This window comes from Arvicola amphibius, chromosome 3 (genome assembly GCF_903992535.2).
Source record: "Arvicola amphibius chromosome 3, mArvAmp1.2, whole genome shotgun sequence".
Lineage (NCBI taxonomy): Eukaryota > Metazoa > Chordata > Mammalia > Rodentia > Cricetidae > Arvicola > Arvicola amphibius.
In genome coordinates this window covers 44,170,582-44,194,242 of record NC_052049.1, presented here as the reverse complement: position 1 = coordinate 44,194,242, position 23,661 = coordinate 44,170,582, and the positions used below count along the sequence as shown (strand labels likewise).

The window sequence follows — 23,661 nt, the reverse complement described above, 5'->3', positions numbered from 1 at the left end:
CAAAAACTGTATTAATTAAATCAATGCTTGGTCTATCAACTCTAGCTTCTTACTGGCTAGCTCTTACATCTAAAATTAACCCATTTCCATTATTTTATAATTTACTACAATGTTCGTGGCCTACAGGTAAGGTTCCACCTGGCAACTCGTCTTTCCCCTCTGGCAGCTACATGGCGTCTCCCTGACTCCATCTTCTTTTTCCCAGCATTCAGTTTAGTGTCTGTGCTCCACCCACCCACCAGGAGGGAGGGAGGGAGAGAGAGAGAGAGACAGAGACAGAGACAGAGAGAGACAGAGGGAGGAAGAGAGAGAAGGATGGAGGGAGGGAGGGAGGGAGGAAGGGAGGAAGGGAGGGAGGGAGAGAGAGAGAGAGAGGGAGGGAGGGAGGGAGAGAGAGAGAGAAAGAGAGAGAGCGCACGAGAGAGAAAGCAGAGTGAGCTGGGTGGGCCATGTGTTTTCTCTGGATACCCAAAAGGTCACACCCCAACCTGGTCCAGCCTCTTAAAGGTCATTGGTTGAAGGAGGTTCCCTATCACCTCCCCCTTTTGTCTAAATAAGAGAGTTCCAAACCTAATAGAAAACTATATATACTAGGAACAGATATCAAATATAAAATTAGAATTACAACCAGCATAAACAATATTAAGTAAGAAATATGTGCTAAAAATGTTTTAATAAACATTCTATCCTAAAGAGTCTAAATCTTGCACTGGAAGTGGCATGGCTAGATCATAAGAGGAAGGTAACTACGACTATTTAATCTTCAACACCATTGAAGGCCTGGGAAGGGAGATAGTATTAGGCAGGAAGTGCAATCAAGCAGCTTCCAAATGTGCAATATATGACAGAGACATAGGGTATCAAAAAGTTATTCTCATGAGAGTCACTTTTTTGTAATTATAAATATATGTTTAAAAATTTTTAAGAGCTCATTTTTTTCTTCTCTTCCTGCCTCTCTGAAAGATTTTAAAATTTAAATTGTTATCTTCTATACTAGGTATACAATGCAAAACAAATTTATTCCTTATTTGTTAATAATTCATTATTCAGGAATCTGTGCATGCTTCATTAGTAGAATATGGAAGGAAAATCTTTCAAATACAAAAAATTAACATCTTTTAGTAACTTTTTAAAAAGTCACACAGATTAAGGATAGCTCTATTTCTCCACATAATAAAGACCTAATATAAATTTACAACTAACATCATGTTCAACAACTAAAAGTTCAAAGCTTTCCTTCTACATCAGGAACAAGAAAAAAAATCCCTACTGTTACTACATCTATTCAGCACCACAAAATGCTTCATTCAACTATTAACCACACAAGCAATGGCTATCTACAACACTGCAGTTGAAACCTACTCTCAAATGCTGCAGTAGGCTCCAGTATTTAAAAGTACAATACATTTATTCATGTATATGTGGTGATACTGGTGTAAACAAACCTGTTCTGTCAGTTATAAACACTATATAAGCCAGTTTAACGTCACTGGTTTGTATATTTACTGTTATATATTGTTACTTGTTGTAATAATTTTAAAGAATACTTGTTATGATTTGGGCCTTACATATTTCCAAAAGTTTTATTGACAACTTCTAAGGTTGTTAGGAAACAGTGGGACCCTCAGATAGGTAGGGTTTTCTAAAAGGAAGTCAGGTAGTCGGACCACGGTTTGAAGAAAAAAAATGTAACACCAGTCCTCCGTTCTCTGTCTGCTTGTTGTCTCCCATAGGATGATGGGACCCCCAACAACCTGCTCTGATGCACTGTACCACCAGCAGAGAGCAATGAGGCGAAACTATATGTATCTCAAACTGCAAAACTTTGAGTCAATAACAATCTTGTCAGCAGTGAAAGAGCACAGAGCTCTTCCTACTTATTAAGGAAACATTTACTGTAGTACAATCCAAGTCACATTCTCATGCACCCTATGCCTACTATTGCTTGATTACATCAAGACCACATAAGCTACCAGAATGGCAGATAACTCTAAGGATGCAGCAAGAGCACTCATACCTTGGTGGTATGGACTCTCTCATTAGACTTAAGACCTACATAACAAGAGGAAAATCATCCCTGATAATGGAAAACCGGACAACTATCCAGGGCTAGTTAAGTCATGGATCTTGAAGGAACCTACACCTGGTTAATAAACCAGCCTGATCTAGAACTACAGTCTAAATATTTATCCTTGTGCCTATAGGTAAGCACAGTCCTCACCCCTCATAAAAACAAAGAACTAAAGGGATCAGGTGCGGTAGCACAGCACTTGGGAGGCAAAGGCAGGCAGACCTCACTGAGTCTGGTCACAATGACCAGTCTGGTCTACACAGTGAGTTCTAGGAAAGCCAGGGCTATGTAAAATGACCCTCTCTCAACACCACCTCCCGCAACACACATACACAAAAAAGTCTCCAGGCAACTAAGGAATATGGAGAGTGGGAGAAATAGTCTTCCCCAGGGAAGAGCACACCAAATTGGTTATCCAATACTAAATAATCAGTCCTGAAGTTGTATAAATACAAATAACACATAGGCTGAGAAAGTATGTATTTATATTTAGGTAAGAACAATTAAGAAAAAGAAGCCATGAATTTGAGAGAGGAGAGTTACATGGGAAGAAGCAGGGGGAAGAAAATTATATAATTTCAAAATATAAAAGGATTTTTAAAAGACCATACTCTATAATATTTACCAAAACACAATTACCTGTGATATTTCTCAGAGAAACTTGTAAATATATGGTTATTAAGTTATGCGTAGCTGTATTAAGTCCTAACTAGAGCAATTAGGCAACAGAAAGAAATGAAAAGGATCAACATTAAAATGGAACATATAGAAGTCAGTCATACTTTTATATGCTAACAATAATCTATCCACATTTTTTCTTTTAAAGCAAAATTCTATTTATAATACCTAACAGCAAAAAAGGAACTACACTGAAAACAACAAAGCTCTGATGAAAGAAGCAAGAACTGTAAATAAATGGAAATATAGATTCCCAATGTTTCCAGATTAGAAGGAATAGAACTGTTAAAAATATTCAAACCTCCCAGTGTCCTGTTGATCTAATGCACTATCAAAATTCTAATGGCATTTTTCACAAAAACAGAAGAAAATAATCCTAACAGAGTATCACAAAAGACTCCAATCAAATACGATCTTCAGTAAAAAAGAACGAAGCTATGGACCTCACCTCATTTAACTTCAAAATTCACTTATAAGCTCTAACAACAAAAGAATATGGTACTGGTATAATAGAAAAATGCCAATGAACAGAACAGAGGGCCAAAAATACACCCACATATGTAGAATCAATTGATTTCAACAATGCTACCAAGAACATATCTGTTGCAAGATATTTGATTACACCATGTAAAGACATGTCACTGTGATTGGTTTAACAAAAAGCTAAACAGCCAATAACTAGGCAGGAGGTATAGCAGAAACTTCTGGACAGAGAGAGCTCTAGGAAGAAGAAAGTCGCCAGCCAGATGCAGAATAATCAGGGTAAGTATAATGGAGATGAGGTAACGAGTGTGTGGAAGAATGTAGATGTAAAAATATGTGTTAATTTAAGTAATAAGACCTAGTTAAAAACAATCCTAAGCTAAGGTGGAGCTTTCATAATTAAAGTCTTCATATTGTTTTTTGTGTGCAGGCAGCTCAAAGAAAAATCTGCCTACATACATCACAAGGAAAGGAGGGTCTCTTCAGTGGGATGGGGAAAGCAGATGTCATTGTGTAGACCAAAGGATTCTAAATATGAGACCAGATACTGTAAAACTACCTCTTAAGAAGAAGCTGCTACAGGTGCTGGGGAGATGGTTCAGTGGTTAAGAACACTGACTGCTCTTCCAGAGGACCTAGGTTCAATTCCCAGAACCCGCATGGCAGCTTACAACTGTTGCAACTCCAGTTCCAGGGGATCTGACCCTCACACAGACATATAGCTGGCCAAGCACCAATGGACAAAAATAAATTGTTTAAAAAAAAAAAAAAGGTCGGGCAATGGTGGTGTATGCCTTTAATCCCAGTATTTAGGAAGCTGAGACAGGCAGATACTTGTGAGTTTGAGGCCAGCCTAGTCTACAGAGGAAGTTCCAGGACATGCACCAAAGCTACAGAGAAACCTTGTCTTGAAAAACAAAACAAAGCCAAAAGAAGAAGGAGAAGGAGAAGGAGAAGGAGAGGGAGGGGGAGGGGGAGGGGGGGGAGAAAGGGAGGGGGAGGGGAAAGGGGAGGAAGAGAAGCCTCCTATACAATGGTTTTCTAAAAATATGACACCAAAAAGATAAATAACAAATACAAAAATAAACCAGTTTTCATAAAACTAGAAAACTATGCACACCCAAACAAGTCAGGGATACAGTTATCTGAGTGGGAGAAAATGTTTGTAAGCCATACAACTTGACAAAAAAGAAAGGTCTGCATGTCTATACTCACTGCAGTATTATTCCCAATAGCTAATATATGGACTCAACCTAAGCTTCCATAAATAAAGACTCAATAAAGAAAAAAATTGTATATATGTATGTATAGTGAAACACTCTTCAGTCATTAAAAAAGGAGACCTAGTCATCTGCAACAGGATGGATGAACCTAAAAAACACCAGGTTAAGTAAAAGAAATCATGAATAAAAACATGAACATCCTGAGTTCTCCAATACTGAATATTAAATGGGCAAGCTCACAGAAGCAGAAAGCCAAATGGTAGTCATCAGAAAGCAGGGTGAGGGGGTAGAGTGATTAAGATGTTGATCCAAGTAAAATCTTTCAGTTAGGAGGAATACATTTGAGAGGGTCATTGAACAACATGGTCTATAATAATGTATTTAAAATCTGCTTATTTTCCAGCTGTTTTGAGGTATCACTGATTTTATATTTATAAACAATTCTAAACTGAAATATGACATTAAATTTTATTGTAATTGACATAAAGCAGGTAACAAAACTTTTGAATGGGCCAGGTGGTGGTGGCGCACGCCTTTAATCCCAGCACTCGGGAGGCAGAGGCAGGCGGATCTCTGAGTTCGAGGCCAGTCTGGTCTACAAGAGGACAGGCTCTAGAAACTACAAGGAAACCCTGTCTCGAAAAACAACAACAACAAAAAAACAACAAAAAACACTTTTGAATGGGAAAAATGTTACTATATTTATGTAAAATAGATTCTAGATGAATCTAATATATTACAATGTACTTTTAAACATTTGGAAAACAGAAATCCTACCAATGAAATAAGTCTCAAAGGATGAGAATCTGGAAGACTTACCGTTTTTGCTGACATCCAGTTCCCTGAGGTTAATAAGGTTTGCAATGGATGCTGGTAATGTTGTTAAATCATTGTCCGGCAAACTTAGTTTATGTAGAGACTGACAGTTAAAAAGTTGCTAGGGAAAAAAAGAGAGAGGATTTCTATTATCTTTTACATTTTCTTTCATTATTTCATGGACTAATTTATATGATAAATATCCATATTAAAGCTGAATGAGTTCGGGCTACATTAACACTAAGAAAGGCTTCACATTGTTCTATGTTATTGTGAATCTGAATAAACTTGAATCACTTAGAATGATTTATACTTCTAGCCTCCATCCAGTGAGAACCAGTATATAAAATATATGGCTATATTCTTTGTTGAAGCTATCAAAGGCTAAGTGGTCGTTACAAATTGTAAGCTTGTCTTTCAAACAACCTTATTCCAAAAAGAAAGCCATACTGAAGAGCATTCCTTGAAAACCATCAAAGTGTTGGGTCTGTGGTAGGTATGTATTCAGTTACTTGCAGTTACAGTCAGCATCTCTCTTATTCATGCCTCCGCACTGAGGTCCTAATCCATGTCTAACCTAGGTTTTCCATATTCTGTCAGAGAACTAGCCATGGCAAGTAACAGAATTGTTGGAGTACACAGTAAATTACAAAGTACACTACAATTATAGTGTAGGTGTGATTCACAATCAGGTAACTGGCAACGTTTAACCTTTTTCCACAGCTATTAAAGACTTCACAAAATTATCAAGAATAAACTGGGCTTAGTGGCTCAAGCCTTTAATCCCCAGATCTGGGAAGCTGAGATCAGAGCTAGAAAGCTGAGACAGGAGGGTTGCAGTGAAGTTTGAAGCTAATACAAAGTGAGATTCTGTCATAATAAAATTTATAAAAAATAATTACCTACAATAGCATTGGCTTTCCAATGCTTCTAATATTGGTCATCAAGATTAGACGCCTTTGTATATTGTCATCCAGGATGTTCAAAAACATACAAATATCTAAACCAACTATTTCATGAAACAAGGTTTATAAGCAACATGTTCTATTTTCTGTTATGTTACAGTTAGGGTTGCTGGATTAAATACAGGATACCCAATTAAATTTGAATTTCAGATAAATTTTTTAGTATAATTATATCTTACATACTGCATGCTTATACTAATTATTTCTTGTTCATCAGAAATTCTTATTTAAATAAGTCTCCTATAATTTTATTTTCTAAATCTCACAGTCCAAATTATAGTCTATTTTTCAGAATTCTGATAACACATATTAAATTGTTCTTTGGTGGATGTGGTTGGATAGTTTGAAACAAGGTCTCACTAAACCTATGATCCAGGCCAAGGCAGAACTCACTGTGTAGCTCACATTGACCTTGAATTGGAGATCTTTCTCCTTTAGGGACCACCATGCTCAGCTCTAACCAATTTTTAAAGCCACCAATTTCAAGACTCCATTTGCAGCTTCAAAGGGCATGGTGATGCACACCTTTAACCACAAGCCTTGGAAGAAGGGGGCAGGTGTTGCAAGAGTTGCTTGTTTGTTTCCTGGCCGCCTGGCTGCCCAGACCCCCAAAATAATCACACAGAAACTATATTATTTAAACCATTGCTTGGCCCATTAGCTCTAGCTTCTTATTTGCTAACTCTTACATCTTAATTTAACCCATCTCCATTAATTTGTGCATCACCACGAGGTCGTGGCCTACCAGCAAAGTTTCAGCACATCTTATCTGTCTCTGGCAACGGCTCCATGGCTTCTCCCTGACTCCTCCTTCTTCCTCCAAGCATTCAGTTTAGCTTTCCCTGCCTAGTTCTGCCCTGCTATAGGTCCACAACAGTTTCTTTATTCATTAATGGTAATCACAGCATACAGAGGGGACTCCCACATCAGGCAGGGAGCTCTCTAAGAGCTGAAGACCATCTAGTCTACAAGGTGAGACCCTGCCTTGAAACAAACAGAAAACAGCCATTCAAATGGCCCCTAAGAAACTATTTAAAGCTACTGCAGTTTTTTCATAAAATATGAAAATAAATACAGGTAATAAGAGAAAAATAAGTAAGTGTATGCTAAAAAAATTAATAAAATGGTAACGTAAAAAAGAACTTTACAATATCAATATTTTCCCACCAGATGTTATGAGATTTCAAAGATGCATGTTCTCCAAATCAATTCCAGACAAAATGGAGGAACGCAGAATCCCACCTCTAAAAACTTATATAACCATAAATGCATGATGTGGTAGCTGAAATAACAACTAGCCCCAATTATAACACTGCATATAAAGGGTTTATAGAATTTACAATAAGTAAAATTTCATTTCTTTGACTAGTAAAATCTAATGGCTCCAGAAGTTATATTGATGCATTATCTATTTTGATGGTTATAATATGCTTCAATTAAAAGAGAATAAAGTTTTTAAAACGAGTACTTAAACAACTTGAACAGAAGTAAAATCTGTATCTTTTTGAATTGTGCTTAGAGTAGGACTAAATCCGTGAATGGAAACATATATATAAAACAATTTAAGAATGTAAACATCTATGGAGACATTATCTAATATAATTATTAACAGTATTAGCATACCTTGGGAAGCTCTTCAATCTGATTAGCATCTAAATAGAGCTCCTCCAAAGTTTTTTCAAAGGTAAAAATCTCTTTGGGAACTTGTTCCAAGCTGCAATGAGAATAATCTAGAGTAGTGACCGTCTCTTCTTCTCCTCGTAGACAGCGACATGGCACCAACCGCACAAACAAACTTCGTTTTGTAGTCATTTTTAAAAGCTGCAACATGTAGATAAAAACAAGTCAAATTATATACACTATAACAATTTTTCCAACAAATTACCATCCATATAGCTCAACAATATGCCACAGACAAAATACTTCCTCATCATCATACACACCCAATGGAGCCTATTTAAGATTGCTTTAGTATCTATATTTATATTACCTACTGGATTTCAAATTAAACTCAAGCACTCCAGTACTTTACAAAACAATCCAAGAAATAATCATCCATATTTTTATAAAGCCGTGCTTTGTGAATTCTGCTTAACTCTCAAAAGCAACAATAAAAGATTTCTCTCTCATTTCTGGCTCTAAGAGTTGTTTCTTGGGGAAGAATTGACTCTATGAATTTCTGAATAGGAAATGACTACATAGAAATTTTCAGGTCTTCTTAACCACCCAGTAGGAATCAAGCCCAATTTAACTTTCCTATGTGTGGTGGTTTGAAAGAAATGGCCTCCAAAGGGAGTGGTACTCATGCGGGAAGTCCTTCTATATATATGTTGCTTTTACTGGTTAATGAATAAAGCTTTTCAGCCAGTGGCTTAGCAGAAGAGAGCTAAGCAGGAAAACTAAACTGAATGCTGGGAGGAAGAAGGAGGAGATGAAGAAAAGCCATGTAGCTGCTGTTGGAACCTTGCTAGTAGGCCATGAGCCTCGTGGTAAAATGTAAGATAATGGAAATGGGTTAATTTAAGATATAAGAGCTAGTTAGCAATACGCTTAAGCTATTGGCCCAACAGTATTGCAAATAATATAGTTTGAGTGATTATTTTATGGTCTGGGCACAGCCAGAAACAAACAAGTGGCCTCCTATCATGGTACCATTAGGAGGTATGGCCTTGTTGGAGGAAGAGTGTCACTGTGGGGGCAGGCTTTGAGGTCTCTCGCCACAACTGCCAGCAAGCTACTATGCTCCCCATCATGATAATGGACTGAACCTCTGAAACTGTAAGTGAGCCACCCAATTAAATGTTTTCTAATAGAGTTGCGATGTTCATGATGTCTCTTCACAGCACTGAAAACCCTAATTAAGACACTATGATTCTCCTACATAAAAATTCCCATCTACTTCAAGTATAATTTTGTTTCAATCAAATATTAGCCTATAGTTTTTAGAAGAGCTTAAAGATTCTAAATTTTTTTAAGATTACATGTGAGTTAAACTCACTTCAAATATACAGTCTTTCAGTTAACAGAAAGCTGGTTTTGAATTAGTAAAAAGTCACGAAGTCAATTTTATTAAGGATTTGTGTATAAATTCCAACTAAGCAAACATTAAACTAGCAGAGTAATAGTTAATATAAACAGAATGACTGCCAATTGGGAAGTAATTCTTTGTATAAAAATACAATTCTTGCACAGAAACAACACTTTTAACTAGCACCAAATCTGAGTTAGTCATTAAGACTTCAGATACAAAATATAAAAATAAAAACTCAGTAAGAAAGACAAATAACCTTAAAATTTTAACTACTGAAAATCGATGAGTAAAATGTCAATGTTTAAGTAAAGACATAATCAGCATTATTTTTTCTTTGACTCAGGATCCAATATGGTTCTGCAAAGCACTACACTAATGGTTCTACTCCCCACTTTATGATACTTGAATGTCTGACAATAGGCAGGGTAAGCACTCCCCTTATAGTCGTTCCCACACTATGACTTTACTAAATCATCAGGCACCATGATAAAATTCTTTGGGTAAAGTATGTTAATATTTTCTGTATTACAATTTCCTAGGGAATATCCTATTGTTTTCATAGAGAAATAGAGTTTAAACTAGGAAACAACAGCCAAAAATTAAAGGAAGATCTTTAAGGCAGTAATTAGTTTTTCTTTTTTAGAACTACACATACTTATAGGTTTTTGTAAAAGCACGTGATATACATTTGAACTAGATCCTCAAAATCCAGTATCAATAGGTCTACTTAAAAATATTTTTTATTAAAAATTTCCGCCTCCTCCCCACCTTCCATTTACCCCCCTCCCCCCTCCACTCCACCTCCCTCTCCTGTCTAGAGAGCAGTAAGGGTTCCCTGCCTTGTGGGAAGTCCAAGTTCCTCCCCCCTCCATCCAGGTCCAGGAAGGTGTGCATCCAAACAGGCCAGCCCCCTCCCCCCCCCCCAAAGCCAGTATGCATAGTAGGATCCAAATCCAGTGTCATTGTCCTTGGCTTCTCAGCAGCCCTCATTGTACACCATGTTCAGGGTTTATCCCATGCTTTTTCAGTCCCAGTCCAGCTGGGCTTGGTAAGCTCCGAATAGATCAGCCCCACCATCTCAGTGGATGGGAGCACTCCTTGCAGTCCAGACTTCCTTGCTCATGTTTTCCCTCCTTCTGCTCCTCATTTGGACCTTCAGTCAAGCATCAGATGGTGTCACCAAAGGCTGAAGGTTCAGTGCAATGATATAGTGTTTGCTTATCAGCCATGTTAGGCTCACCCTCGTTTAGAACCCCAGCATCACACACCCAGAAGGTTTACATCTAACTCTTTGTCTAGAAAGAAATATAAAAAATGAAGCATACTAAATTCTTACTAACAATTCTATGTCTAAAGAGATGTACATTTTTACCAACAGAAATAACAGTTCATTCAATAAAGAATTTAACTGCTAAAGGAATTAAACGTTGATGTGGGATATCCTTCTGTATATATGTTGCTTTTATTGGTTGATGAATAAAGCTGTTTTGGCCAATGGCTTAGCAGAGTAAAGCCAGGCAGGAAATCTGAACAGAGATAGATAGAGAGTAGGTGGAGTTAAGCAGATGCCAGTCAGTCCCTGAGAAAAAAAGACATGTAGAAAATGACATAACACCATGGCCACATAGCAATGCATAGACTAATAGAAATAGGTTAATTTAAGATGTAAGAGGTAGCTAGGAATATGCTTAAGTCATTGGCCAAATAGTATTATAATTAATATAGCCTCTGTGTGATTATTTGGATCCAGGCAGCTGGAAAGCAAAAGTTCAGTCTTTATTTACAAAGTAACACCCAACATGGGGCTAACACTGGGTGAAATGGGAGAAGCAGAATGGTTCATCTGCTGTGGCAAGAGGTAGAACAGATGAAGCAAAGGTGATGGATGAGGAGCAGGATTATGGGTAGCCAGCTTGCCTCCTGGGGCCATGGTATAGTTTAGGCCTGTGCTGCTGCCAAGGGCCACATCTGGATCATTGTCTACTGAAGCTGGAGTCTATGTTGACATTTGTGACCCATGTTGCCACCAAGGGCCACAAGGATGCCCAGTGTCTGGGCTACCATCTGTGGTTATACAGGTGTCAGAGGGCCAGGCCACCATAGAGGTCTTACTAATCTTGAGTGGCCTGCACTGCCACATTGTGCGATGGTGACATCCAGGACCAAATTACAGCTGAAGGCCATGTCTGAGTCCACAGTACTACTGTAGTCAGGATCTGAGCTGATGTCTTTGGCTCCTGTTACAAGCAAAGGCCATAGGGATGCCAGGGGTCTGTTCTGCCTCCTGAGGCAATGTTGGTGTCCAAGAGTCATGCTGCAGCTGTGCCATGATGATCTTGAGTGGCCTGCACTGCCTCTAGGGCCCTTGATAATGTTCCAGCCTGAGCTGCTACCAAGGGCCACGTCTGGGTCTGTGTCACTACACCAGTTGGGGTCTGTACTGATGTCCATGGCTTCAGCTGCCACTGAAAGCCTTGAAGCAGACCAGTGACTTACTGCAATGAACATCTGAAAGTAAAGCTGATAAAACAAAAATATATTGCATGACATATTGTGACTCCCAATGCCATTAAAATGAATAAAGAGGTGTTAGAGTGGCAAGAAAGAGAACCAAAGTGAGTTTGTTTGTTTTGAAATTTTTAAAAACTTTCTTGGGTGGTGGGGAAATGCTGCAAGGATGAAGGGCAAATATGGAGAGACTAGAAAATGAGTGGAATGACGTGAAAATCCCACAGAATCAATAAAGAAATTATATTAAATAAAAAAATGAATCCTCAAAATAGATAAGAGATCTCTCATTTAAATTGAAATTGAGTCAGGCCACTTACGAACCTGCTATCTGTTCTATCCAGTATGGTAGCCAGTAGATACATGTGCTATTTAAACTTTTATTAAATCAAATAAAATCTAAAATCTATTACTTTATTCCATTTTAGTTCAAACGCTCAAATGCCACATCATACAAGGGATACCGAAGTGAATCAAACCATTTCTACCATTACAGAAACTTCAACTGCACAGAGCCACTTCAGTGACTCAACTACGACTCTCACCAGCTACATGTTAACAAATACGTCTGGACATATAATCTGACAGTGTGTAAGAACTTGAATGATATGACTTAAAATAAATTTATGTCCCAGAAACCATTCCAGAGTTAGGACTCTAATAAATGAATGGCATGAAATGTTATTACCTGATATATGTTAATCTGAAAGAAAGCATATTTATTTTGTATATGATGTAGGTCACTTGAGGTACAGGGTAATTTATAAAGTAATTGTTAAATTGAAAATCCCCAAGATTTTCCTTCATAGAGCAAATAAACAAAAAATTATAGCAGGACAATTAATTCAGAAAAGGAAGAATAAATGTGTGCTTTGCTCTAGGAAGCTACAGAGTACACATTCAAAGGAAACTTTTGTGCATGAAAGCTACAAAGAGAGCAATTCAAACATCAGATTAAATTCAGACTTTTTTTTCTTTCTGTCTTTTTGTTTTGTTTGAGACAAGGCCTCATTCTGCCTCAGGCTGGCCTCTTGGAGTCAAGTGAGCATCCAGTCTTAGATGTTAGGATTATGCCGAACAGTGGTGGCACACGCCTTTAATCTCAGCACTTGTGAAGCAAAGGGGGACATCTCTGTGAGTTCGAGGTCAGCCTGGAGTGAGTTTCAGGACAGGCACCAAAGCTACAGTGAAACCCTGTCTCGAGACAACAAACAAACACAGACAAAAGAAGTCAAGATTACAAGCATTTGCCATTATGTCAGACTCTTAGTCCTCAAACAGAACTGAGTGATCACAAAGCCAATATCAAAAATAGATCTGAATTCTACATAGGTCTACAAATAAGACAGCATGGAATGAAAGTTGCTAACTAATTTAAAAGAAAAACTAAAGGGACTTTAATCCTTGAGAGAAAGGTATAAACGGAAAGCAAAATTACCTAATACAATAATAATACAAGGCATAATGCATAAGACAAGACAGTTATCCTCAAGGAAGACACCCAAACCAGACTGAATAGAAGTGATGCACAATTAAATTGATGGACTGCTAATGGGAATTTTAGGAAAAGCTACTACATAAACCAGAGGTGACAATGGAGTTAAGAATCTTCCTTCTCCCTCCCCCCAAGGCTGGGTTTCTCTGTAGCTTTGGATCCTGTCCTGAAACTAGCGCTTGTAGACCAGGCTGGCCTCGAACTCACAGGGATCCACCTACCTCTGCCTCCCGAGTGCTGGTATTAAAGGCGTGCGCCACCACCGCCAGGTTTGGAGTTAAGAATCTTCTAATCATAAAGGAAGAAAAGTAGTTAACGCAGAAAAAGAGCATAAGAAACTGACAACTTTCTAACAAAAACTAAATCTAGCCAAGCATGGTGGTTCATGCCTTTAACCCCAGGACTTGGGAAGTAGAAATAGATCTCTTTGATGCCAACCTGGTTTCCCTATTGAGTTCCAAGCCATACAGAGCTTGATAAGTGAAGGAGGCGGGGTGGGGGTGGGGGATATAAAAAGAATCAAATCAAACAAAAAAGAAATTCTACTTACCACTGGGTTGAATTTATCTCCCTGATGTTTTTTAATTGAGCCAACATTCTATAAAAAGCAAAAGAAAACCAAAATTAACAATAAAAATATATTTTCATAACTAAGGACCATCTTTCCTAATTCTTAATTTACAACAAAAGCTAAACTGAAATTTTAAAATGCTGACCACCATAAACTGAAAATATAATCAAATAACCAAACCAACACATCAGCTGCAGTGGACTTGGCAGCCTTCCCAGATAGGTAACCACATTGGGCCAACAGCTCTCACTTTTTACTGACAGGATACCTAGTATTCCTAAAGACCAAAACAGGCCATCATTCAATTAACCAGCTTTGGCCAGCCAAAAAAGAACTCCCAGCACACAAGTGGGCTACTGGTACACACTAAGTGGCCATATCTAAGTATGTCTCCTATCTTGACTCTTCTCTTGCTCCCTGGAATTTTATAAAACACAAGGTTTCCTGCTCCCGTGATACAAGAAAACAACTATTTTCTTCTGTCAGGCCTATTGCTCTGCTTTTCTTTTACAGCTCCAAGACTATTCCTAGAACTCACTATTTGTTTTTATTTGGATGAAACTTAATACATCCAAGAACTTTTATTATACAAATACAGTTAAATTTATTTGCAGCAACTGTGCTTCAAAATCTAAGTCTTTGATTTGTGGCTATTGTTCAAAGTAGAACCTGTATGAGACTAAATAAGACTGCTGCTTTTATATCCATAAATCTAGACATATAAAACAAAATCTCCCAAACAGCATCAAATGTGCAAGTGACTGAAGGAACAAGGAACAAAAGGAGGCTTTCATTGGTCGACTTTTAAAACCAATGGTTATACTTGTCCAGGCTGCTTACACTTCTAGGACCACTGGCAATCATCTTACTTTTGGTCCCTGCATTTTAACCTGTTGTCAAGCTTGTATCTTCTAGAGCTAAGAGTTCCAGTTCAGGTGATGCTTAGACAAGGCTTCATTCCCAGCTGGAGGAAGTTCCCATTTCAACAGCCTCCTGGACCAGGCAACAAAGACGTATCTACCAAGACTGCTACTGCTTCTTAAAAATACACGGGCATATCTGTATGCACAAATTTGCTTATTTCTAAGGAAATGGCTAGTTTCTTAAATAAAACTGTTCATATATTTGTAAACTATTGGGAGCCTTCATCTATCAAAATAAATGCCCAGGTGATATGCATGCCTAGGTGACATAGCACATGCCTAATCCTAGTACTCAGGAGGAAGAGTCAGATCTCTGTGAGTTCAAAGTGTTTGGTCTACATAGTGAGTTCCAGATCAGTCACGGCTACAGTGTACAATAACCTTGTCTCAAAAAACCAAACAAAGCAAATATTTTTTTTACTAAAATGTCATTTGAGCTTACTGAAAAATAAAATTTTTTTCCATGCAAATAAATTTCAATCACCAACTATATTTCAATTTAGCAGACTTCAGGTTCTATGCGATAAGTACTGCTAATAGCTTAAAGGATTTATTACTGCTCTTAAGAATCTCCACTATTCAGTGCACTGATGTTAAATGGGTTGAGTGTTCTAGACTAAAAGAGGCGGACACAGAAAGAGGACATAAGTACAATCAATGGCTTATACAACATTCAGCGACTCTGTGGCTAACAACAGTTTTAGTCAGTCGAGCTGAGTAACTGAACCAATACCATTTCTAGATGTCTCAGGACGTCCTGAAACTAATCTATTTGCTTAAACAACTGTCAGACACCAAATGCAGCCAAAGATGATTAAGTAACACAATCTAAATCCCCAACACTGCATGTTTTCTTTCATCTACAGAATCTAGAATAAAAAAAAACCCACAAAATACAGAGGTAAGTCAAGCATGATAATTTAAGCCTGTAATCCCCAAATTCAGTAGGGAGAAGAAAGATGGGTCCCAAATTCAATTCCATCCTGGTCTACATAGCAAGTTTCAGGTTGTCAACTATAACCATAGAACAAAACATTCTCAAATAAATAAAGTGGGGTGGGGGGATGGCTTGATGGGTACAAGACTTTGCAGCAAGAGCCTGATTGGAAGTTCAGAGCCCTAGAATCCACGTAAAGCATCTGTACTATTCTCACCATGGGGGAGATGGGAGGCAGAAGTGGAATATTCCCAGAAGCTCCCCACCCAGCTAGTCTGCATAAGCAGTCACAGGAGACCCTATTTTCAAACAAGGTAGAAAGACAAGGAGGACCAACACACAAGGTTGTCCTCTGATCTCTGCCATGTGCACGCAACCACACACACACACACACACACACACACACACACACACACACACACACGTAAGAAGGGAGACTATGTAAGAACAGGAAGATGACCAGAGAGTGGGAAGTAGGACCAAAGGATCAATGAAGAATACAATCAAAAAATTTTAGTGCAAATAAAAAAAGAAAAAAAGACTAACAGAAGATATCCATAGTATGTTCTCTAATTTTACAATTGCTCTATTCAAAAAAAGCTATTTAATCTCTGTGCAAATGGTTTTGGTATGAATTACTTAACCTTCATATATTGCATGCCACTGACATACAATACCTTTATGTATAAGCTAACAAAGATGGGTCGGGCCGTGTGGCACATGCCTTTAAAACACTCAGGAAGCAGATGCAGGCGGATCTCTGTGAGTTTGAGGGCAGCCTGGTCTACAAAGGGAGTTCCAGGACAGGCTCCAAAAAGCTACAGAGAAACCCTGTCTTGAAAAACAAACAAAAAAAGATAGTCACTAAATCTTATCAGTGTTTGTCCAGATGTGGCAGTATAAGCAGGTAGAATGGAGCTTGCTGTAACCTAAAATGGCAAAGATCACATCGGTCCTTGGATATAAGAAAAATGAGGTATCTGTATTTAAAAAGTTGGGCCTAAAGTACCTTAGAGATACATGAATGTGACCCAAAGCTGATAACCAGATATAGGCATTCAGAGATATAAGGAAAAGACTCATGCTAAGGATATAAATTTGTAAGACATTTATTTATAGTTATTCCTTAAAACAGTAAAAAATGAGATGAGATCATCAGGACTATGAGGACAGACAGAAAAGAGGGTCAATAACTGAGTTCCACAACACTGTGAGACTACACAGGTCAAGAAAAAGAACCAGCCAAGGACTCTGAAGTATGGTCAACTCGGGCAAGACAAGACTGCATTCCAGGAATGGTGTGGGACAAATGTCTATATTCTGTCAATTATATTTAAATAAATGCTGATTGGCCAGTAGCCAGGCAGGACGTATAGGCAGGACAACTGGACAGGAAGTAGAAGGAGGTGAATGAGAACAGAATTCTGGGAAGAAGGAAGCTCTTTCGGCAGTTGTGACCCTGCCACAGAAGAAGCAAGATGTGACTGCCTCACTGAAAATGGTACCAAGCCATGTGGCTAACATAGACAAGAATAATGGGTTAATATAAGTTATAAGAGTTAATCAGAAGCCTGGGCTAATGGGCCAATCAGTTTATAACTAATGTAGACTCTGTGTGATTTTCTTTGGGACTTAATGATTGCAGGAACTGGGTAGACAGAAACCCCGACAACACAGGCAAAAGTGTGATTGCCTAAAAGCAAAATGAAAAAATGTTTCAAGGTAGATGGAGTAATAAAATCTGTCAAAAACAACAATCTCTGAGTATCTCAACAAAATCACTTTTACTGGAAAAATAAATGTTGGGGGAGGCATTTAAGAAAGAAGAGAAGGTGATAGCCCTAGTTCAGTAGTAGAGCATCTGCTAGCACGCATAAAGCTTTATGTTCAATGACCAACACGGAAGAAAGGGGGCAAAACTGGACATTCAAAACACAACCAGGCAGTTTTACTTAAAACAGAATTTTTAAAAAAAAAAGCCAGTTGGCAAAACAGAATATGCATCAAAAGATACACAGTGAGTTTGGAGGCAAAGAAGAAAAGTCTAGTTAAATGAACACAAATTAGTGGTACAAAGCAATGAGTGTCATTGTGTCATATTCAAATATATACATGCTCTGGACAAGAGAAGCCAATTATAAACTTTTTTTAAGAAATAAAAAGACCTTTTTGATTTATTTTTTATTAAGTATATGCAGTATATGCCTGAGTAAGTTTATGTGTGCCATGTAAATGCAGATGCCCATGGATGCAAGAGAAGGTTGGATCCCCCAAGAACTGGAGTCATATGTACTTGTGAGCTGCCTCATGTGTATACTATAAACAGAACCCAGTCCTCTGCAAATGCACTTTTAATTAATTTTTTATTTTAATAATTGAGCCACCTCTCCAGCCCATTATAAACTTTATAAATAGGATATGGGTAGCCATCCATAAATTGCACTAGCAAAACCTCTGCCATTAAAAGTTACTAAAGAAAAAAAGGGGGGGATCACAACAAAATAAACCCTTGGCGAAACCTTGTAACTAGCTGGCTAAAATTCACCCAGAATGGGGGATACATATTGCTCAAAGACAGAGCTTGCTTTGCATTAATGAGGCCCTGGGCTCAATCTCCAGGTCCTCTGGAAGAATGGCTAGTGCTCTTACCCCATTAAGCCATCCTTCTGGTCCTAAGTCCATTAATTTTTTTTCTAGATCTACTTTTTGTACCTGTGATTTACATTTTTTGTTTTTTAGATTCTTCTTGATATTAGTAACCAATGCTCTTTTGTATCTTCCTATAGCCTAATCAGAAGTAGAAATCTCCATATAGATTTTCAGTACAAATGAAACAGTTCAATTTACAGAAAAAAAAAATACTCTAATGGGAGAAATACTATCTGGCTTACTCTGACAAGTGTAGAAGAATCTGTGGAATTCTCCACCTCAATTTAGGAGGATTGATATACTTTAAGGCACAAAAGACCTTCCAATTAGTTTCCAAAGTCTTTCATTCTACAATTACGATACTGACTATCTCAAAGCAAATTAGCTACTAAAGGGTTGTGCCAGAGCATTCTAACAACCCTAAAGCATAAATGGGAGTAAACAGCTCAAACTTGGGGAGGAGAAACAGTACACCTGCTCCTATCAGAGCTGACTGAGTTTTCAGCATCCAGTTGACAACAACTAGGCAGAGAGACATTTTATTCAATGTTATCGCAAATGTGTATTCACAAAGTAAATGCTTTACCATGGGAAAGATGTTTATTCATGGCCTTCTCCTACAGTCTTGACATTAGCTTATTCTCCATAAGTAAGAATCCTGCGATTCTTAGATAAGTAAAAAATCCAGGATTCTTTATGTAAATGCCTTCAATTTTCTTTACACTCTAGTGTTTAAATCTATGCCAAAGTGATGTAGGATTCCCCTCTGTATGCTGTGAATATGATTGGTTAATAAAGAAAGCTGGCTTGAGCCTATGGCAGGGTGGAGCAGAGGTAGGCGGGGAAGACAGAACTGAATGCTGGGAGAAAGAACGGCAGAGTAGAGAGAAGTCATGGAGCCATTGCCAGAGACAGATGTCCTGAAACTTTGCTGGTAGGCCACGATCTCGTGGTGATGCACAAATTAATGGAGATGGGTTAAGATGTAAGAGTTAGCAAATAAGCCAGAGCTAATTGGCCAAGCAGTGATTTAAGTAATATGATTTCTGTGTGATTATTTAGGTTCTGGGCGGTAGGGACAAAAAGCGGCCTCCTCACAACACCAAGGTAATTCTTAATCTTGTTTCTGTTAGTAACCTGCAAAAACTGTTTTCACTTCTAAGATTCATCAAACATGATTTAGGAAGAGTCAATGAGAATAAAACCAGATGACTATATTAAAATCATGAAAAATGTTAAGACTATCATCCCAGCGATAACTGGAAGTACTTTTAAAGAGAGCCAGGAGAATTAGCTCAGGTGCAGATCTTAGGCTCAGCATTCATAAGACCTTGGATTGTGGATTTGCGCTTCAGTACCACATTTAAATTAACCGATTAAATTGTACCTGACAAAAGGAGTTTGATCATATGCAACATAAACAAGACATATTTTCCCTTCCATCTTAAAAAAGAATCTCTTTCAAAAACAACTGTTACATTATCTTCAGACCTTTATCCTGCTCCCCTTTACAGCAAAATCCCTCAAGGAGTTGTCTACATTTACTATCTTCATTTATTCTTTCCGTCATACTTTTTTTAAAAATTTATTTTTTAAAAGGATTGTGCATGTACGTATGTATATGTGCCATGTATGTCTGCATGCCTGCAGAGGCCAGAGAGCCCCAAAGAGGGTATCAGATTTCCTGTATCCTGAATTACAGGCAGCTGTGAGACACTCAATGTGGGTGCTGGGAACTGAACTCACATCCTTCAGAACAGCAGTAAGCACTCTGCCATTGAGCCATCTCTGCACTCTCTAGTCCCTAGTTGTTTGTTTTTGTTTTTCCCAAGACAGGGCTTCTCTGTGTAACAGTCTTAGCAGTCCTGGAACTAACTCTTGTAGACCAGGCTGGCCTCAAACTCACAGATATCATCCACCTGCCTCTGGCTCCTGAGTGCTAGAATTAAAGGTGTGCACCACTGCCACCCAATTGTTCTTAATCCAACCTCAATCACATTTTGTCTTATCATTTCTATTAAAACTATCCACACATCCTAGTTCTGTTACTACACCTGAACATGCCAAAGTCTCCTTTGCTTGTTGATTGATCCTCTTTAAAATCAACCTCTTAACACATAACACAAATCTTATTTCTCTTTTACATGTACTCAAACCTGACCAGAATAATCGCTCAATTTCAAGGTTTGGATTATTTATTTTCTAAATACTAAGTACTCATGAAGCTATGAAAATTTTTTTACGTTGTTTTGTTGTTGTTGTTTTTGCTTTACAAGATAGGGTTTCTCTGTAGCTTTTGGGGGGCCTGTCCTGGAATTAGATCTTGTAGACCAGGCTGGCCAAGAACTCACATAGATCCGCCTGCCTCTGCCTCCTGAGTGCTGGGATTAAAGGCGTGCGCCACCACCGCCCAGCTTTTTTTTTTTTTTTAGGTTTTAACTCTAATGAAATTATAAATGTTTGGAGACGGATATGTTTAACCCAACTTAACAAAATTCAGTGTTGCCACATCAGAATATCATATTACTCCATTAATATGCACAACTGTATGTTTTTGTGTACCAGTCAAAAGTAATTTAATTGAAAAATAACAATAAATACAAGTGAATGCTGTCTTTGTTTGGGTTCCAACTTGTCCTTCAAATTGGCTAAAACTAGAACATGTAAAGATTGGTGTTTGAGAAATTAGCTGGCAGAGCAAGAAAAGTAAGGCAGGGATAGAGTAAATCCCAATACAAGGAATCATATATTATCAAAGTCTTCCATATTATGGAACAGGGGCTTGTTCCCCTTAAACCTGCATAGAAAAACACAAGGCTACTCTGAACTCTCTACCTAGAGAATAAATAAGAAGCTCTTATCTACTGCTCTTCTCAGTGGGAGACAGGAGCAGAACTGCTTCTACGGACTTTAACTCTTCCTTACTACCACCTCCTTGCTTTCTAATCCAGGGTTCCCACAGCAAAGTCATTGAGGCAAAAAAAAAAAAAAAAAGAAAGAAAGAAAGAAAGAAAGAAAGAAAGAAAGAAAAAAAGAAAGAAAGAAAGGAAAAGAAAAGAAAGAAGCCTGTTTGAGACAGGAAGTCCAGCCTCAGATAAGCCTGATTTCTCATAGTATCAATTCCCATGAATGAGATTAAAAGTCAAGGGTGAACTAAGAGAATACAATGCAGTCCACAAGCAATGACAGTTGCACTAAAGTGAGTCCTTTTCTAAACTAAAACTTGCACATACAACTCTCCACCCAACAGCCCCATTTAATAAGGGGACTAAAATGATTAAGAGAAAGAATACTAGGCACAGGCTCAGGTACTCGGGAAACAGAAGCAGGAAGAACCCAAGTTCAAGACCAGCCTGGGCTACAAAACAAGTATGGGATCAAGATGTATGTTAACAGTACTGTCTAAAGCAAAAATTTTAAAAAGATCCAGGAACCTAGCTTAGAGCACTTGCCTAAAATGTGTGAAGCCCTACATTCAATTCCCAGTGCTGCTGGAAAGAGAAAAGAAGGGAAGAGAGAGGGGAATGAAAGAGGAGGAAAGAAGGGAGAGAGAAAAGAATAAACTGAATGAATGGTTCTGATTTCTATGGGAGAATATAAACAGGAAGACTAGAAAGGAGAATGCAGAAGAGAGTTTCAGTAGGTTCAGGCCATGCTGCACAGCATGAGGACCTGAGTTCCCAGTCCAGCATCCATGTAAAAAGACAATCGGCCATACACACCTTAACCCTGGAGCTGCAGAAGAAGGAAACAGGAGGATCACTGAGCTCTAAGCTTGGATGAAGACCTGTCTCAAGGGAATAAGGCAGAGTTAGATAGAGGACACCCAACATTTTCCTCTGATCTCATGAACAACTCTCCCTCCTCCCCCACTTCCACCCACACAAGCATGGACATCATGCTAACAAAAATAAATTTCAAAAAGCTGTGTGTGTGTGTGTGTGTGTGTGTGTGTGTTGCAGGATATCTGATCATACTATGAATCCTGAGATTGCGATATTTACTGGAAAAACCTTTTTTTAGTTGTGGTGTGACTTGACCCTAGAACATACAGCTTTCGGATTGAATACTGTAAAAGGATTAAATAAAGTCAATCATAGGTCAAAAGGTAGAGCAAGCAACCAGCTGACAGAAACATAGGATTATTAAGAAATAAACATAGATAGTGAGAGGGAGTCAGGAGGATGGAGAAACACACAAGAAGTAGAAGGGAGGGATATTCAATTTGAGGAGGTTCTAGGATGTCAACGGAGGAGGATGGTCAGCTTTCTCTGTCACTCTGAGCTAGCATCTAACTCCCGAGACTTTACTGGTAAAACTGAACCATTGAGATTTTGTTAAATACAACATAAAGTATTTTAAATTATTATAATAATTATTATTAATTATATATGAGGGAGCTAGGAGTGTAAATCAGGAGTAGAATGCTCACTCCAGCAACACCCTTCCAATCAAACATGCATACAAATATTGTTTTGGGTGAGGGTGGGTCAAGAACTTAATAGCATGTACATGTACTTGGGATATCTTGCAAGTTCAAAAGATAGATAATTTCTCAGAAGACTCAAAGATACAAAATGTGAAAACAGAAATAAGAATGGGCATTTAGTAGTACAGACAGAAAAAGTTTAAAATTCCTAAATTCAAATAGTTATGTTTTAAAATATGCATAGCTTTTAATAAAAATGTTATAAAATTAAATGTCATTTCCCAAGTCATTATTATAAGTTCAATTAACTTTGATACTGGTATCTTCAAAGTTAGCTTTAACTAACTATTTAACATGCAGACACAAGAATACTACAAAAAAGAGGCTGAGGTGGTAGGATGTCAAGTTTAAAGTCAACCAGTATTATTCACTGAGGTCTTGTATTTAAAAAAATAAAAATAAAATGAAAATAAAAAATTAGAGCCTGTCCTGATACATATCCCAGCTCTAAAGAGGCACAGCCAAATGATCAAAGCCCGCCTGATCAACACAGGAAGAACCTATACTTATCACTACTTTTTTGTTTTAAACCTGTGATAGTTTGAATTCAATTAGCCCCCATAATCTCATAAGGAGTGACACTATTAGGAGATGTGGCCTTGTTGAAGGAGTGTGTCACTGTGGGGGTGGGCTTTGAGGTTTCCTATGTTCAGGATACCACTCAGTATCACAGGCCATTTTCCTGTTGCCTGAAAGATGAAGAACTCTCAGCTACTTTGCTAGTACTGTACTTGTTTGTTGGTGTTTTTTTTTTGGGGGGGGGGGGTGTTATTTTATTTACTCTTTGCTTTTTGGGTGCCTGCCATCAATCTCCCAAATAAA

The 23,661-nt window shown here is 38.1% G+C and overlaps 1 protein-coding gene across 1 annotated transcript in view; it reads right to left on the bottom strand.

The window, feature by feature from the left end:
• Positions 1-22,137, bottom strand: part of Erbin (erbb2 interacting protein) — an 81,716-nt gene extending 59,579 nt beyond the window's left edge. Inside the window, 4 exon segments of the mRNA XM_042054680.1 lie at positions 5,275-5,392; positions 7,860-8,057; positions 13,821-13,868; positions 22,073-22,137. Coding sequence (XP_041910614.1) covers positions 5,275-5,392; positions 7,860-8,048 — 307 coding nt within the window. The 5' untranslated portion in view covers positions 8,049-8,057; positions 13,821-13,868; positions 22,073-22,137.
• Positions 22,138-23,661: the final 1,524 nt, after the last annotated feature.